Consider the following 12,433-nt stretch of genomic DNA (forward strand, 5'->3'; position numbering starts at 1 on the left):
TTGGCAAAACGACAGAGCGTAAAAATAAAAGTAACTAAATGTTATATAAAAAAACTGATAATTAAAAGAAAGTTTTTTTTTTGTTTTTTTTTTTACTTTTGGGCATTTGGTCTGGAAGAATATTGGCGGCGACTTTGGACGTTTTGCCGGTTGTTAAAAGCTGCGACTTTGATAGCAAAATATACTCTACCCGCAATTAATGTAATTTTACACGGATTTCTCACATTAGATAAAATGTTTTTATTGATTTTAGACTTTTTATTTTATTACTTGGTAATTAAAAATGCTGCAATTGGCACCAGTGATGATAATTAGCACACTTTTGATTGTCATATTTGTTTGCGCATTTGAAATTAGGTAATAAGCAACAATTTATATTAGAGCTTGAAAAATTATGTATTAAGATATCTGAAAAATAACAGCTTCAATGGTCCTCCATCTTCAAGGTGAAGTGGAAAAGCTACAATTTTTTTCTTTACTCATTACATCTCACCAAATGTTTATTCGCTCGAAAGAACTTCCTCATAATAATCTGTCTCTCCCAAAATTTGCTGTATATTTATTTAGAGCACATCATTAACTTGATTAGGATAGCCTTTGAGCCTGTCCACATGGGGACGTTCCATCTTATCCCATTACCTCTGTCTGATGGCCAAAAGAAAGGGGGGGGGGGGGGGCTATTTTTCTGGTTGTTCCTTTTTGCTTTATTAAATATATGTGTCAGCACACTTTTTCCATAATTAAATATTTCTACTCTTTCGCATACTACTGTTTCTCATACTACAATGAAGAAAAGCTGGCCACTGAGGAACATTTATTTTTTAAAGACATTGATCAATACAACATTGTTTGGAGTCATGAATGCAGGTTTAAAGAAATGGGACAAAAATAAACTCAGAGGAACATCAATAAGTCTAAACAAGTACAATGAACATATGATCACAGTAACTGTACTATAGATATACATTGCATTCAGAACCTGACCAAAACTATGTAGCTACAATTCGGATAACTGTTTTGGGGCCATGCCCAATAACCAATAAAACAGTCTGTTTTTTTTTCTTGTTTTCTTTTGTTGACAGACATTTGTAGAAAAAATTGGGAATTTATAAAGCCTCCAGAATCGTCTCGATCATGACTTAACACAACCAAAACTAAATCATAACAATCCAAGTGACAACTTCGAAAAAATTTGTTTACCCTGTAATAAGCACTGATGCCATAAATACAAGTTTTATTTGTGCTGGGGGAAGCAGAAGTGGAATGTAGGCAGCCTGGTGATGGTTGCGCTTGATACAATTTAACATGGAGCCAAAGAAAACAACAAAGGAGGAATCCATCATACCAGAGGCCCATCAAGTTTGTGCAAGGCCTGCAACAAACGGTGGCAAACCTGTCGAGTTCAAAAGCATCCCATATGATTGTTATCCGTGGCCTCTAATTGAATACAGATATAATTTATGTTACTGTTTGGATGGAGGTTCTTTTAACAGATATATATTTGTACTGGACAGTTGATAACAGCTAGGCAGATTTTTCGATCACCATAAAGGATGGGTTTTATTTCTACTGTAATTGCACATCATCTCTGCAATCAAAACATGTGTATACATTGCCAGCATTGTTAAAACACATTATGCAATAAAGTGTTGATGTTTTTTGTTTGTTTTTTAGTTATCTTTGGTGTGATTGCAGTATGTCATGAAATGGAAACACCCTCATCACTTCCTTAACATCCTACAGCATTTGATTATTTCTGCAGATGACAATGGTAGCTCAGTCGAAGGGAGCTTAGTTTTACTTACATGAAATATGAAGGCTTTGGCAACCTCAAGCTTCAACACTGGCACCCTTTGCCTGTAGCCAATATGGACCGCAAGTTTGTCGGCTTCTTTTGCAGGGGTTGTGGTGTTGTCAGAATGCCGAGCTCTGCCTGGTTCTGAATGAAAGATAGTGAGTAGACCTCGAGGCAGCTTGCCTTGAGGCCTACCCACTATCCTTCAACCAGAGCCAATCAGAGCTCGGCATCTTTCTGACATCACCGCAACTCTTGCACAAGAAGCAGACGACTTGCTCTCCCCATAGACAAGTCTCTTAAAGTCATTTAGAGAATAAAAATGGACAGTAACGCGGAACATCAGCTGACCCAATTTCTCAAAATGTGTAGGACTCGAGTCTCAAAGCAAAATCTAATGTATACCATAAAAGCGTGGTGGTTGCTAAGTGATGGTAATAAATAAGCATTTCTTTGCACTGGCACTGCCAAATACCACAAAGCTCACCATCACTGAGAAGTAGTATGTAATAGCCCTGGGTAAATTTCTATAGATAACCAACTAAAACTTGCAAAAATATAGGTCACTTTCCCTCAAAATAACTTCTGTGCTCAATAAATGTTCAATCACTACAAACACAAACTATCATGGCAAATATATTACTTTGAGAACACTCATGGTGAGTTCCACATGCACCTGTCAGTAGTGGAATGGTTGAACTGCCCCACATTGTTTTGTAAGGGTACAAAGACAAAGCACTCAATATGCTACACCAAACATACATAACGATCCCACATCCATTTGTACAATATCACAAAAGACGAAAACATTAGCAAAGGAAAAGAAGTTTATGTGAACTTATTTTGTCTTTGTGTTCATAAGCCTATAAACTTTAATTAGTTATTACTCTATGGTTCATATAATATGCTTGATTCTAATAAATACATACCTTAGTAAAGCCCACTAGAGGGCACATTATGAATAAATATATATGACTCTGTTATCAACTTTGTTATTGCTATCAAACGGTGCTACGGTGACTTGTATGTACACACATCTAGATCTGTATGCTCTGATGCAGAGCTCACATAAAAGCTCTAGCTACTTGTTGCAAGTAGCAACTAACTATAGTGGAAACTCACAATGACTCATTCATTTCAAAATGTGATTCTTTCACACATAGTAAAACACAAGCATATGACACTTTTTTTGCCCGTAGATGCATGCACACATATTTTTACCTTATTGCATGTCATTTATTCAAAGGGTAAGAGATAAATAGTGCTACTTCTCAAGAACTCAGAAATTAAAGTATAGTGTAAAATACCGGGCAAGCGCCCACTCAAAATTTAGAGATAATTGCGAAAAAATGGGGGATGGGCACTTGTCCGGTCATCAATGTTACACATGAACGTACTGTGCATATTTTTTTATATCTTAGAAATTTGGATATGGACACTTAATGTGGAATGGGCGGATATGCGGTATTCTACGGTATGTCATCTTGTGGCCATAACACAACAACAAAACATAGTAATATTTTGTAGATTTGGTATTAATATTGTTACACCCAACAAACAAAGGTGCAGAATTCTTTGGGAAAGAGCATTTTTTTAGAATGAACCTTTTTGTGAATTAGCACTATTTGGTCCCGACCGCTTTCTCACGAAATTAAATGAATTGACTACTCACAAGAAATGCCCAAGAAAGCACCGTGTGAACCGTGCATAAAACACTGAAAACTAAAAGCTAAGAAAAAAAAGCAACAGAATCAGTATTCAAAAATAAAGTGTGTCATCGAAGAGTTACCTAAACAACATTTATGACAGTAACACTACACTGGCACTCATGACAGAGGCACAAAATAGAGCCTTGAGTCACTCTAGGAGCTAACGCCCTGAGTAGAATGTGACACAATGACACAAAATGAAGGGTTGGGGATTGGCCAAAGACTCCGAGGGGACAGGACACTGAGCATAACCTTCGCAAAATGCCAACGTGTGGTATCTTAAGCTCCAAAAGTCACATTGAACGTTGCCAGTTCCATGGGAGACACCTTGATGCCATGCCAGTCTGTCACTCTCTCCAAGTTCCTGGTCCCGGTAAGGGTAGTCCTGTGGACAGACTGCACTTTCACAAACTTGAAGTCCACCGGCGAGGAACCGCCCAGGGAGAGCGGCACGAGTGGAGCAACCTTGCACGAAGCTGCCTTCTGGTGCAAGATTAGCAAGCTGCTTTGTGACGGATTGTCAAAGTTTCCGTCCACAGGCGTGGTCCTGAGATTCAACAACCAGAGGTCATCAGGGTAGCTGCTATTGAGAAAACTTAAGTTGGGCCTCAGCTCCTTGTTCTGGTTGCCCTCCGTAGCCAAGATAACTGGCGGGTAAAGCATCTTTGCGGAGAGTGTGTGAGCCAGCAGAGACAAGTTTGGGAGTTCTGCCGTCGTGGTGCTCCCTGGCTGCGACCTTCGTTCTTCCAACATGAGCCAGAACCTTGCCACAGTCTTCCGGTTGTCCATGACTCCCTCTCCAAGTCCGCGGCTGTCGTCGTAGCGCAATTTTCGGTCCAGCATCACTTCCAAGGAGCCTGGCTGAATGCTGGCTGCTCCGTGAGCGTGAGACACTACTAGAGTCATTCGGGAGGTCTTGTCTTCAAGGTAAGCAGCGGACGTAATGGGATAGTAGTTGGCCTCAATGGGGAGTTCCACATTGGTTACCCGTCGCATCATCTGGAAGCCGGAAGCATCCGTAAAAAATGTTCTGTCGCTGTTTATGTTGGTGTCAAGCTTCAGAAACAGCTCCACATTCATCTCTTCGTGACGTTGCAAATCGAACAGAGTGATCATTTCAAGACCACCACCCAGAGCACCGCTGACGTGATACACTCTGAACGTATGAACAACAATTTGAGGGTAGGCCACCATAACCTCAGATGCGACTGGACCGCGGATGACTCTGACAATGGGGAAGCGTCCTGTGACATTTATGAAAGGGTTACTAGCATCTGGCTGAAAAAGGTATGCACCACTGTGAAATTCTAACGAGCGGTAAGCAGAAAAGGTGAGGTTCAGCTGGTTTTCTATTCCACTCTCGGTCAACCTGATTGAAGTCAAGAGCCCCGTTTGATGGGAAAACGATGCTTTGAGGAAGGCAGTTTCCAACTCAATGGTTTCAGAAGCTGGGCTCTCAAAAGCAAAGATGCTCTCTGCATCAGAACCAGCCCAGGCGTCGGCCACAAACAGGGAAACCCTCGTCTTTGCTGGCCTGTTTCGTGCGCCCACGTCTGAATACAGTGTATAAGCAGTCAAAGACAGGGGTTGAAGTTCGGCAATAAAAACCACCTCAAAAACTTCGGTGGACATCATGGCAGCATCGTCCCAGACGGGATTGATTTGAAAAGGAATGTCGCTGTTGGAAGGGCTAGTAACTTTTGTCACGAGCGTCTTGACATGCACGCGAACAACTTCCTGCACATGCTGCGCATGCGAGTTGTAGAGCACGACCTTTCGGCCGATCACACCTGGCACCGTCAGCGGAACCTTCGACGGCAGAACTTCGAAAGACTGCCTGTCGATGTCAGGGAACAGGTAGGAGATCATGGAGTGTGGGGCATTGTAGCCGCCTTCGAACGTTGGCTGTGGGTTCTCAAGAAGGAGAAGGAACTGAGCAGCGTGCGCAACGACCCCCATAGCTTCCTTCATTCCATTAAACATTCTGGAGCCATAGTCAGTCATGACACCTTCCTTAGATGTGCCAGTAATGGCATCATGATGCATAAACAACCCCAGGCTGTCCCGTGACTGCACCAGAAAAACATACTCAGCGTCCATCCGCTCGGCCAGCTCTTTCATGTGGGTTTGATGCAGGTAGCTCCTGGCCAAGCTGTAGATTATCTCGGCCGCTCGTAACCAGTGCTCAAGCTCCCTGCAGAAATGCTTCAGATAGGGGCGCGTCGTGTAGTAGCCCGTCCAATAAGAGGGCGTCCCCTCCGCGTACACATCGCCGTACGGGTGAAAGTCTCCTTCCAGCGTCGGGACGAGGGAGGAGCCCCGAACAGCGGCGGACGACACCATCTTCTCCATCCTCCGGTGCACCTCTTGGAAGTAGTCCTGGAGGGTTCCGAAACGCACATTGGCATGCAACTTCTTGGAGTTTGTGTTGATGTAGTCAAAGAGCCTCCTATAGTTCTTGTGCTGCTGGATCCACTCGGCATCACGGTCAAAGCGGAAGTCATCACCAAGCGGCACAAGGGCCACGTTGTGTGGGAAGAGGGATCCGATGCGTCCATACTGACCCAGTAACTCTTTGGCCAGTTCCGCCACATTGTTGGGGTTGATGATGGATGCCCGGCTCTCTGTGTACTCCCCGGCCATGCGCCGGAAGTCAAACTTGAGGCACACCTCCGGGTCCGGCCCGCAGGTGTGCTTGATGCTATACAGCTCGAAGGGCGCCATGTGACAAAGCACGCCGGAAGAATTGTTGCGGCGAGACGACATGCGCTGCGATGAGGTCAGGAACGGGGGCTGCCAGAGAAACTCGAGTTGCCTGCGGGCAGCCAGGAACTGCTTCCAGGCGTAGTGAGTGCGCTGGACAAAGGTGCTGCGGATGCCCGACGCCTGCAGAATGTAGGGCATGGTAGCACCGTGGCCGAAGGGGTCGATGGACCAGCCATTGCGTGGCACCACACCCAGGTTGGTGCGCAGCCACTGGTGGCCCTCCACCAGCTGGTCGACCATGGCAAAGTAGTGGGCGGCTGCCTCGTCCGTCATCACCCAGCCGCCGGTCACCATCTCCAACTGGCCGCGGTGAACGAGCCGGCGTACCGCATCCCGCAGGTGGGGTCGGTTCTGCAGGCTGCAACACAGGCGGCAGGGAATAGTGTCAAGGGTGACCAAAGTAAAAGGAACTGTGCTCGAGAGAGACATTAAAACGACAATGACACCCCCAAAACAATTTGCTAATTTTTTGCCAGGCGATTTATTATGGTGTCCGAAGACTACCCAATCAATATTTTGCTACAGCGTTACATATATTTTTAATAAAGTAAAAGAATGCAACTGCTTGAAACCGAAACTGGACTAGGGAGAAAGAAGAAATATAGAGGAGTGGAAAGTTGCCAAAAGTCACGTGGCAGTGCAACTTCCTTTTTTTCTTCAATCAACATCTCTGCAGTTTTTTAGAAGCCACAAAATATGGGTATCATATTTTCTGTCTAATTTTAATATTTAGTGCGTGCCTCCGATGACCAACGACTTTGATTATCTTTGGTGGTTGTGTCTAAACCAAAGAAAACGGCACGTGACCACAAAGAAGAGTGTGCGCGCGACTCAAACTGGCTGGTTATCGACCGGCGGTTTCTGGGCGGAAAGAAAAAAAATTCTGAGCTGCAAATTGGGTTCTGGATAGTTGGGCTCTCATATGTCATGTACAAATAAAAATCTTAACGAGCTTAAATACCCTGTCAGTGTCCCTTTAAGGCATTGGCGTTTGATTCTGCTCAAGTATGTTGCATTTCCATGTAACCGCACGCTACGAGAGGACAGCATGCATCTGTTAGGTAACTCCGGAACACTTTCGACCTGCGTAAATATTTTGATCATTTTTTACGCATCACTTCTTTACTGACAGCTTGAAATAAATCTGACCATTTTTTGTAAATAGTCTGTAGATTTGACCTTGCAAATACTGCAGGACCTTCAGTCTCGTTATACGCAGTCCCAGAACTATACCTAATTTGTGGCGCCAGTGTGCCAGTGTATTCCCTCGTCGTAAGCAATTACAAGGGAACGGAGCACATCAAGATGCCATTCAGACGCAGGGCTTTGATGAGCCTTTCAAATCCCATCTCAGGGCCTTTTTGAGCCAGTCCATGTACCAACTTGCATTATAGGGTTATTCAAGCTGGCTGTCTGATTTGTTTACAAAATGGTGCTTTCTAATTTAGTACACTCCTTTCTCTTTACAGCAATGAATTGGAAATAATTTTTTCTGCTAAGGTTTATGGTCAAAATATGACATGTCATAGTAAAGAACTTGGTTTCTATGTAAGAGTATGGCATTTCTCAAGCAGAATCTTAAATCTAAAAAAATAATCATTTCTAAGATTTACCATTTTCAGTGTCGATAGCAGGGGTGGCCAGGGTGACCTGGCCTAAGGGCCACAAAGAAAACCACGAAACTTCCAAGAGCCGCGGGGGGGAGGGGGCGAACTTTTGTTCAGAGAAATAAACATAACTCTAACTACTTTCAATCTATCCGAGTGAAAAGCAGTTCAACTGTACGTAAGGTAGCAGAATAGCGCGAGACTACCAATCCGCAACCTGTCTTTCTATCTAAAACGCATTCCATTTTTCTTTTTGGGGAAGTGCTCGTATGACCGGGAGAAAGGCGGGGAAGTGTGTGTGTGTGTGTGGGGGGGGGGGTAGGGGAGGGAGCTGTGAGCCGCACTTTTAACACGCAAAGAGCCGCATGCGGCTCGGGAGCCGCAGCTTGGCCACCCCTGGTCTATAGTCTCAATGCTGCAAGGGTGTGTGTTGGTACTTGTCTTCATACCCAAATTCAACATCTTTCTTTTAATTTGTTTTTAAAAAGTTCAACTTCTTGACTTCTGGCACATAATATTTTAAAAGATGCGAAATTTTGACATATATGAGGCCAAAAAATTGTTTTATTGAAGGTCGACGGTCAGCCAGAAAGGAGTAAACTCCCTCTCAATGCCTCCTTTCCATTCGAAAAATGGGGAGACCCTCATCCTTTCTGCGGGGAGTAGCTCAGAGACACACTCATGGGGAAGAGGAGAATGAAAAGTGTGAGAGGGGATGGAGAGGAGAAAACTGGCAACTGGTTTTCTTCCCGGCAGAAGACGATTCTGTAGTCGACTTTTAAAAGGCAATGCCGCTCCATTTTTGTTTAAAAAAACAATGCAGTCCTCTTCAGTATCACCTAGGAAGACCACACGTCAAATATTACGACGTAGTTCTGTCCAAATGTTTCTTAAGCAGTACAGCAAAATTTGCAACTCGCCAAGCTGCCGAAATTGGCTGACTCAAGCGGGTAAATAGAGGCGCAACCAACAGCACAGTCAAGGCTACGGCGTGGGTGTAACCAACATTAAGCTAAACGTCATCATCATTGCTCTCTTTTGCTGAGTTATTATTTAGCGTGTCTTTTTAAAGGCAAAATTTTATTAAAAACTTTTTTAAAGAACATTTTGAGATATTTTTTTAAAAATACCAAACCCTATTAAAATCGAAAAAAAAAGAAACGCCCAAACACCGGAGAAATAAAGAGGCATTATCAGGTGGGCAATGTTTCAGAATATGAGAAAACATATTTCTGTGCAAAATCGAGTGCTAGACAGGCCTGCATCCGCTACGGACTCATGATACAGGAATCGACATCGCGGACATGGCAAACTCGCAATCCACGGAGCTATGTCTTGACTTTCAAGATGTTATCAGAATGTGTTCTGAATTCTACATCTTCAAGGAACAGATTTTGTTTTTTTCATTATTATTATTATTATTATTATTTGTAATGGGACCCTGATATGAAGAAAGAATGAAGGTCTTACCTCCTCCACCAGCGTGAAAAGAAGCACACCTCGGCCCAGAGAAAGGAGAAGTCCCTGTTCTTCGTCAGGAAGTCGACCATATTGTTCAGAATGTGTGCAGTGTTGCTCAAGAAGTAGCCCTCGAAGGTCTTCAGCCAGCCAGGGTCATTGTGCGAGTGTGGGATTACAATCACCTGCAGAACACAAGCAGAGCAATGAGATGCCGCAGATGAAAACTCGAGCCACAAGACTTTTCATTACAAAGCATGTAGCATATTAAACAAATACTCGAATTATTGTCAGTCTGTTCCCAAGTTTACGAAATTTACCTTAATATTGTGGAGTGAGAGACTGTACAGCGCTTCTTTCCCACTTAACCGTCAACTTGCGGAGAAGAGGTAACTCACCGAGTGTCATGCGGAACATATTTTTCACTTGGCGTTTGCGAATTAAAGATCTTAAGGCAAATTCTCTTGGTGAATTTGGAGCGCTTTTGGAGCGATTTTCTGTTGGCATCCTCTTGGGCGTACATTAAAGGCGAGAGCATTGAGCGCTTTCGGATCGCTCCAAATCCACCAAGGGAGCTCCACATCATACTGAAGTTCGACGAGCTTGAAGCTTCTTCAACCTTCGAATATCGTGTGTACCAGCTGAGGAGTGTGTAATTGTTTATACAACGCGAGCAATGTTTTAAAAATACCAGCGCGAAGTTCCGGCAGCGCCGACGCGGATCACTGCGCGCCGCGCGAACTGTGTTGATGTAGAAGTGCGTACACGCTTTAGGGGAAGACACACAAATGACAGTGACAGGACGTTCATAGGACTTCCCCAGAACGTTAAGACATTCTAAGGACATTCACAGTACAGAGTGCTACTAGGGATACAATACAATATAATTTATTATGTTTCTATTTTAACTAAGGTGACCACCTTCCTGCTAGCGAAATGCGGGACAGGCGGGGCAGAGGGGGGGGGGGGGGGGGGGATTATTTTAAGAAGCACACAACGAACCAAGGCGCAGTTAACACATTTAGTGTCCCGTACTGTTTATACACCTGCTAAATTTATTGCGGCAATTAGGCTCAAATAATGTTCACTACCAGTTATACATTATTTTGAATGCCAAAGATGGTATTACATCTGCCGAAGTTGAAAACATAAAAATCGACTGTACCAGAACTCAACGCATCAAATGGAAATAAGAAACAGTAAATATTTTTCTGGTTATTGTTTCTTGTCCACGCTTACTTCTATCAACATGGTCCTACACCAATTTTTAACATTATGGTCTTTTTTGACCTTCGCATCTGTGCCTTCACTGCCTTCACTAAAAAAAAAAAAAAAAAGAAGAAATTTACAGCAAATCTTTCGCATTGGCATGGTGCTACACAAATTTTTAACATTATGTTCTTTTTCGACCGTTGCATGTGTGGCTGCCTTCACTAAAAAAAAAAAAAAGAAAAAGAAATCCACAGCAAACCTTTCGCATTGTCATGGTGCTACACAAATTTTTAACATTAAAGGCTCGTTCACACTCTTGCAACCGAGCACGACCGAGAAAGACTTCTTGGGACCGGATGCGCTGAGCGGAGCTGGTCCTAAGAGATCGCAAGAGGCTTAAAAACCGGTTTGGTCTCTCTCGGTTGTACTCGGTTGCAAGAGTGTGAACGGGCCTTAAGGCCCGTTCACACTCTTGCGACCTCTTAAACCTAGGTTCCTTAAAACTTCTTAAACCAGAGAACACACTGGCGCCATCTATTGGGAAGCAGTGTAAACTCGGCGGTCCGGCATATTTTTTTTTTATTTCTCGTGCATTATTCTTTCTTTCTTGACTCGAAAAACTTTTGTCAATGTTATAAACGAGCCTTTCTATGGTTATTACGCACATTTGACCTCGGAAATCCCGCAAAACCTTCGCTCTTGTGAAATACAGTTCCAGGGTCACCGCATAGATGGCGCCACAATACCAGTGTGTTCCCTCATTCTAAAAACATTTAAGAAGTTGTAAGAGATCCTCGTCTCTCTCAGTCGTACTCGGTCGCAAGAGTGTGAACGGGCCTTTATGTTCTGTTTCGACCGTTGCATGTTGCCTTCACTAAAAAAAAAAAAAAAAAAAAAAAAAATTTACAGCACATCTTTTACATTGGCACGGCAATTTGAAAATAATTACAATATTTTATATTTAAACTTTTGGCGAGAACTTTTTCGTACAGTATTTTCCCACCAAAGGGAGAGGCACAACGGCGCATGCGCGTCGGTCCTCTCGCAAGAACAACGGTCGCTTCCCGCAATGCTTGGATAGATCATAGATCATGGCGTACCATTTCGATTCACACAATTACTAGCGACCTCCGCACTTCCCCGTGCCCCATTTTTCGGCAGCACCGTGAGTTGCGGAGTGAATCTAACGACAGTGTGAAATGCGGGACATTTTCTAGATTTGGGACCTTCTCGCGGGACGCGGGACACGAGCCCTCAATGTGGGAAAGTCCCTTTAGTCGCGGGACGGGTGGTCACCCTAATTTTAACGTGCGATGAAGAAAAAGAACCGCACTTTTGCCGCGGGCGCATTGCCTCACCCTGCCGAACCTCCTGCAAGAACGGCGGTCGTTTCCCGCAATAAAATAGCGGGAATCACTCTGGAGGCACCGCCGGAAAGCCTGCCCAAAGGCACGTATCTGAGCACGCGTGCCGATTCAGGCTTGTTCCCATGGATATCCCCTCCAGCGGCACCGTGTTTTCGTGTTCGGTTTGTAGAGTTAGTAACGTCATTAGGGGCGCTGTCAGCATCGGTATGATGGCAGGTTTGTGTCTCATGGAAATCATTGTACTTTTTTTTTTTTTTGTGAAACTAGAAATTAAGGAGAAAAAAAAAAAAAAGAGAGAGAGAGAACTTGCGTTAGGGGCTAAGTTGGGGGAGCTCCCATAATGCCTCCTAGGGTGACCACTTTAATTGAAATGCAGGACAAAGCGGGGCAAAGGGGGGGGGGGGGGGGGGAGAGAGAGAGAGATTTATTAACACGCACACCATGAATCAAGGCAATTTTCCAACTTTTTCCTGTTTAGCTTTCCTCCTCAACTCATAAATCGCGCATTCTACCAAACAG

At 43.9% G+C, this 12,433-nt stretch overlaps 1 protein-coding gene and 1 long non-coding RNA gene across 2 annotated transcripts in view; both read right to left on the minus strand.

Moving 5' to 3' along the window:
* LOC120848601 overlaps positions 1-12,433 on the minus strand; it is a 396,114-nt gene that overhangs the window by 228,779 nt on the left and 154,902 nt on the right. The gene's annotated exons all lie outside the window — the stretch shown is intronic.
* Positions 802-12,433, minus strand: part of LOC8035870 (alpha-mannosidase 2) — a 119,786-nt gene continuing 108,154 nt past the window's right edge. The window contains exons 2-3 of the mRNA XM_029994946.4: positions 9,348-9,520; positions 802-6,628 (exon numbers count right to left, since the gene is read on the minus strand). Of these exons, the coding sequence (XP_029850806.2) occupies positions 3,784-6,628; positions 9,348-9,520 (3,018 nt within the window). The 3' untranslated portion in view covers positions 802-3,783. The remainder of the gene's footprint in view (positions 6,629-9,347; positions 9,521-12,433) is intronic.

This window comes from Ixodes scapularis, unplaced genomic scaffold (assembly GCF_016920785.2).
Source record: "Ixodes scapularis isolate PalLabHiFi unplaced genomic scaffold, ASM1692078v2 PGA_scaffold1__304_contigs__length_218370807, whole genome shotgun sequence".
NCBI classification, from domain to species: Eukaryota; Metazoa; Arthropoda; class Arachnida; order Ixodida; family Ixodidae; genus Ixodes; species Ixodes scapularis.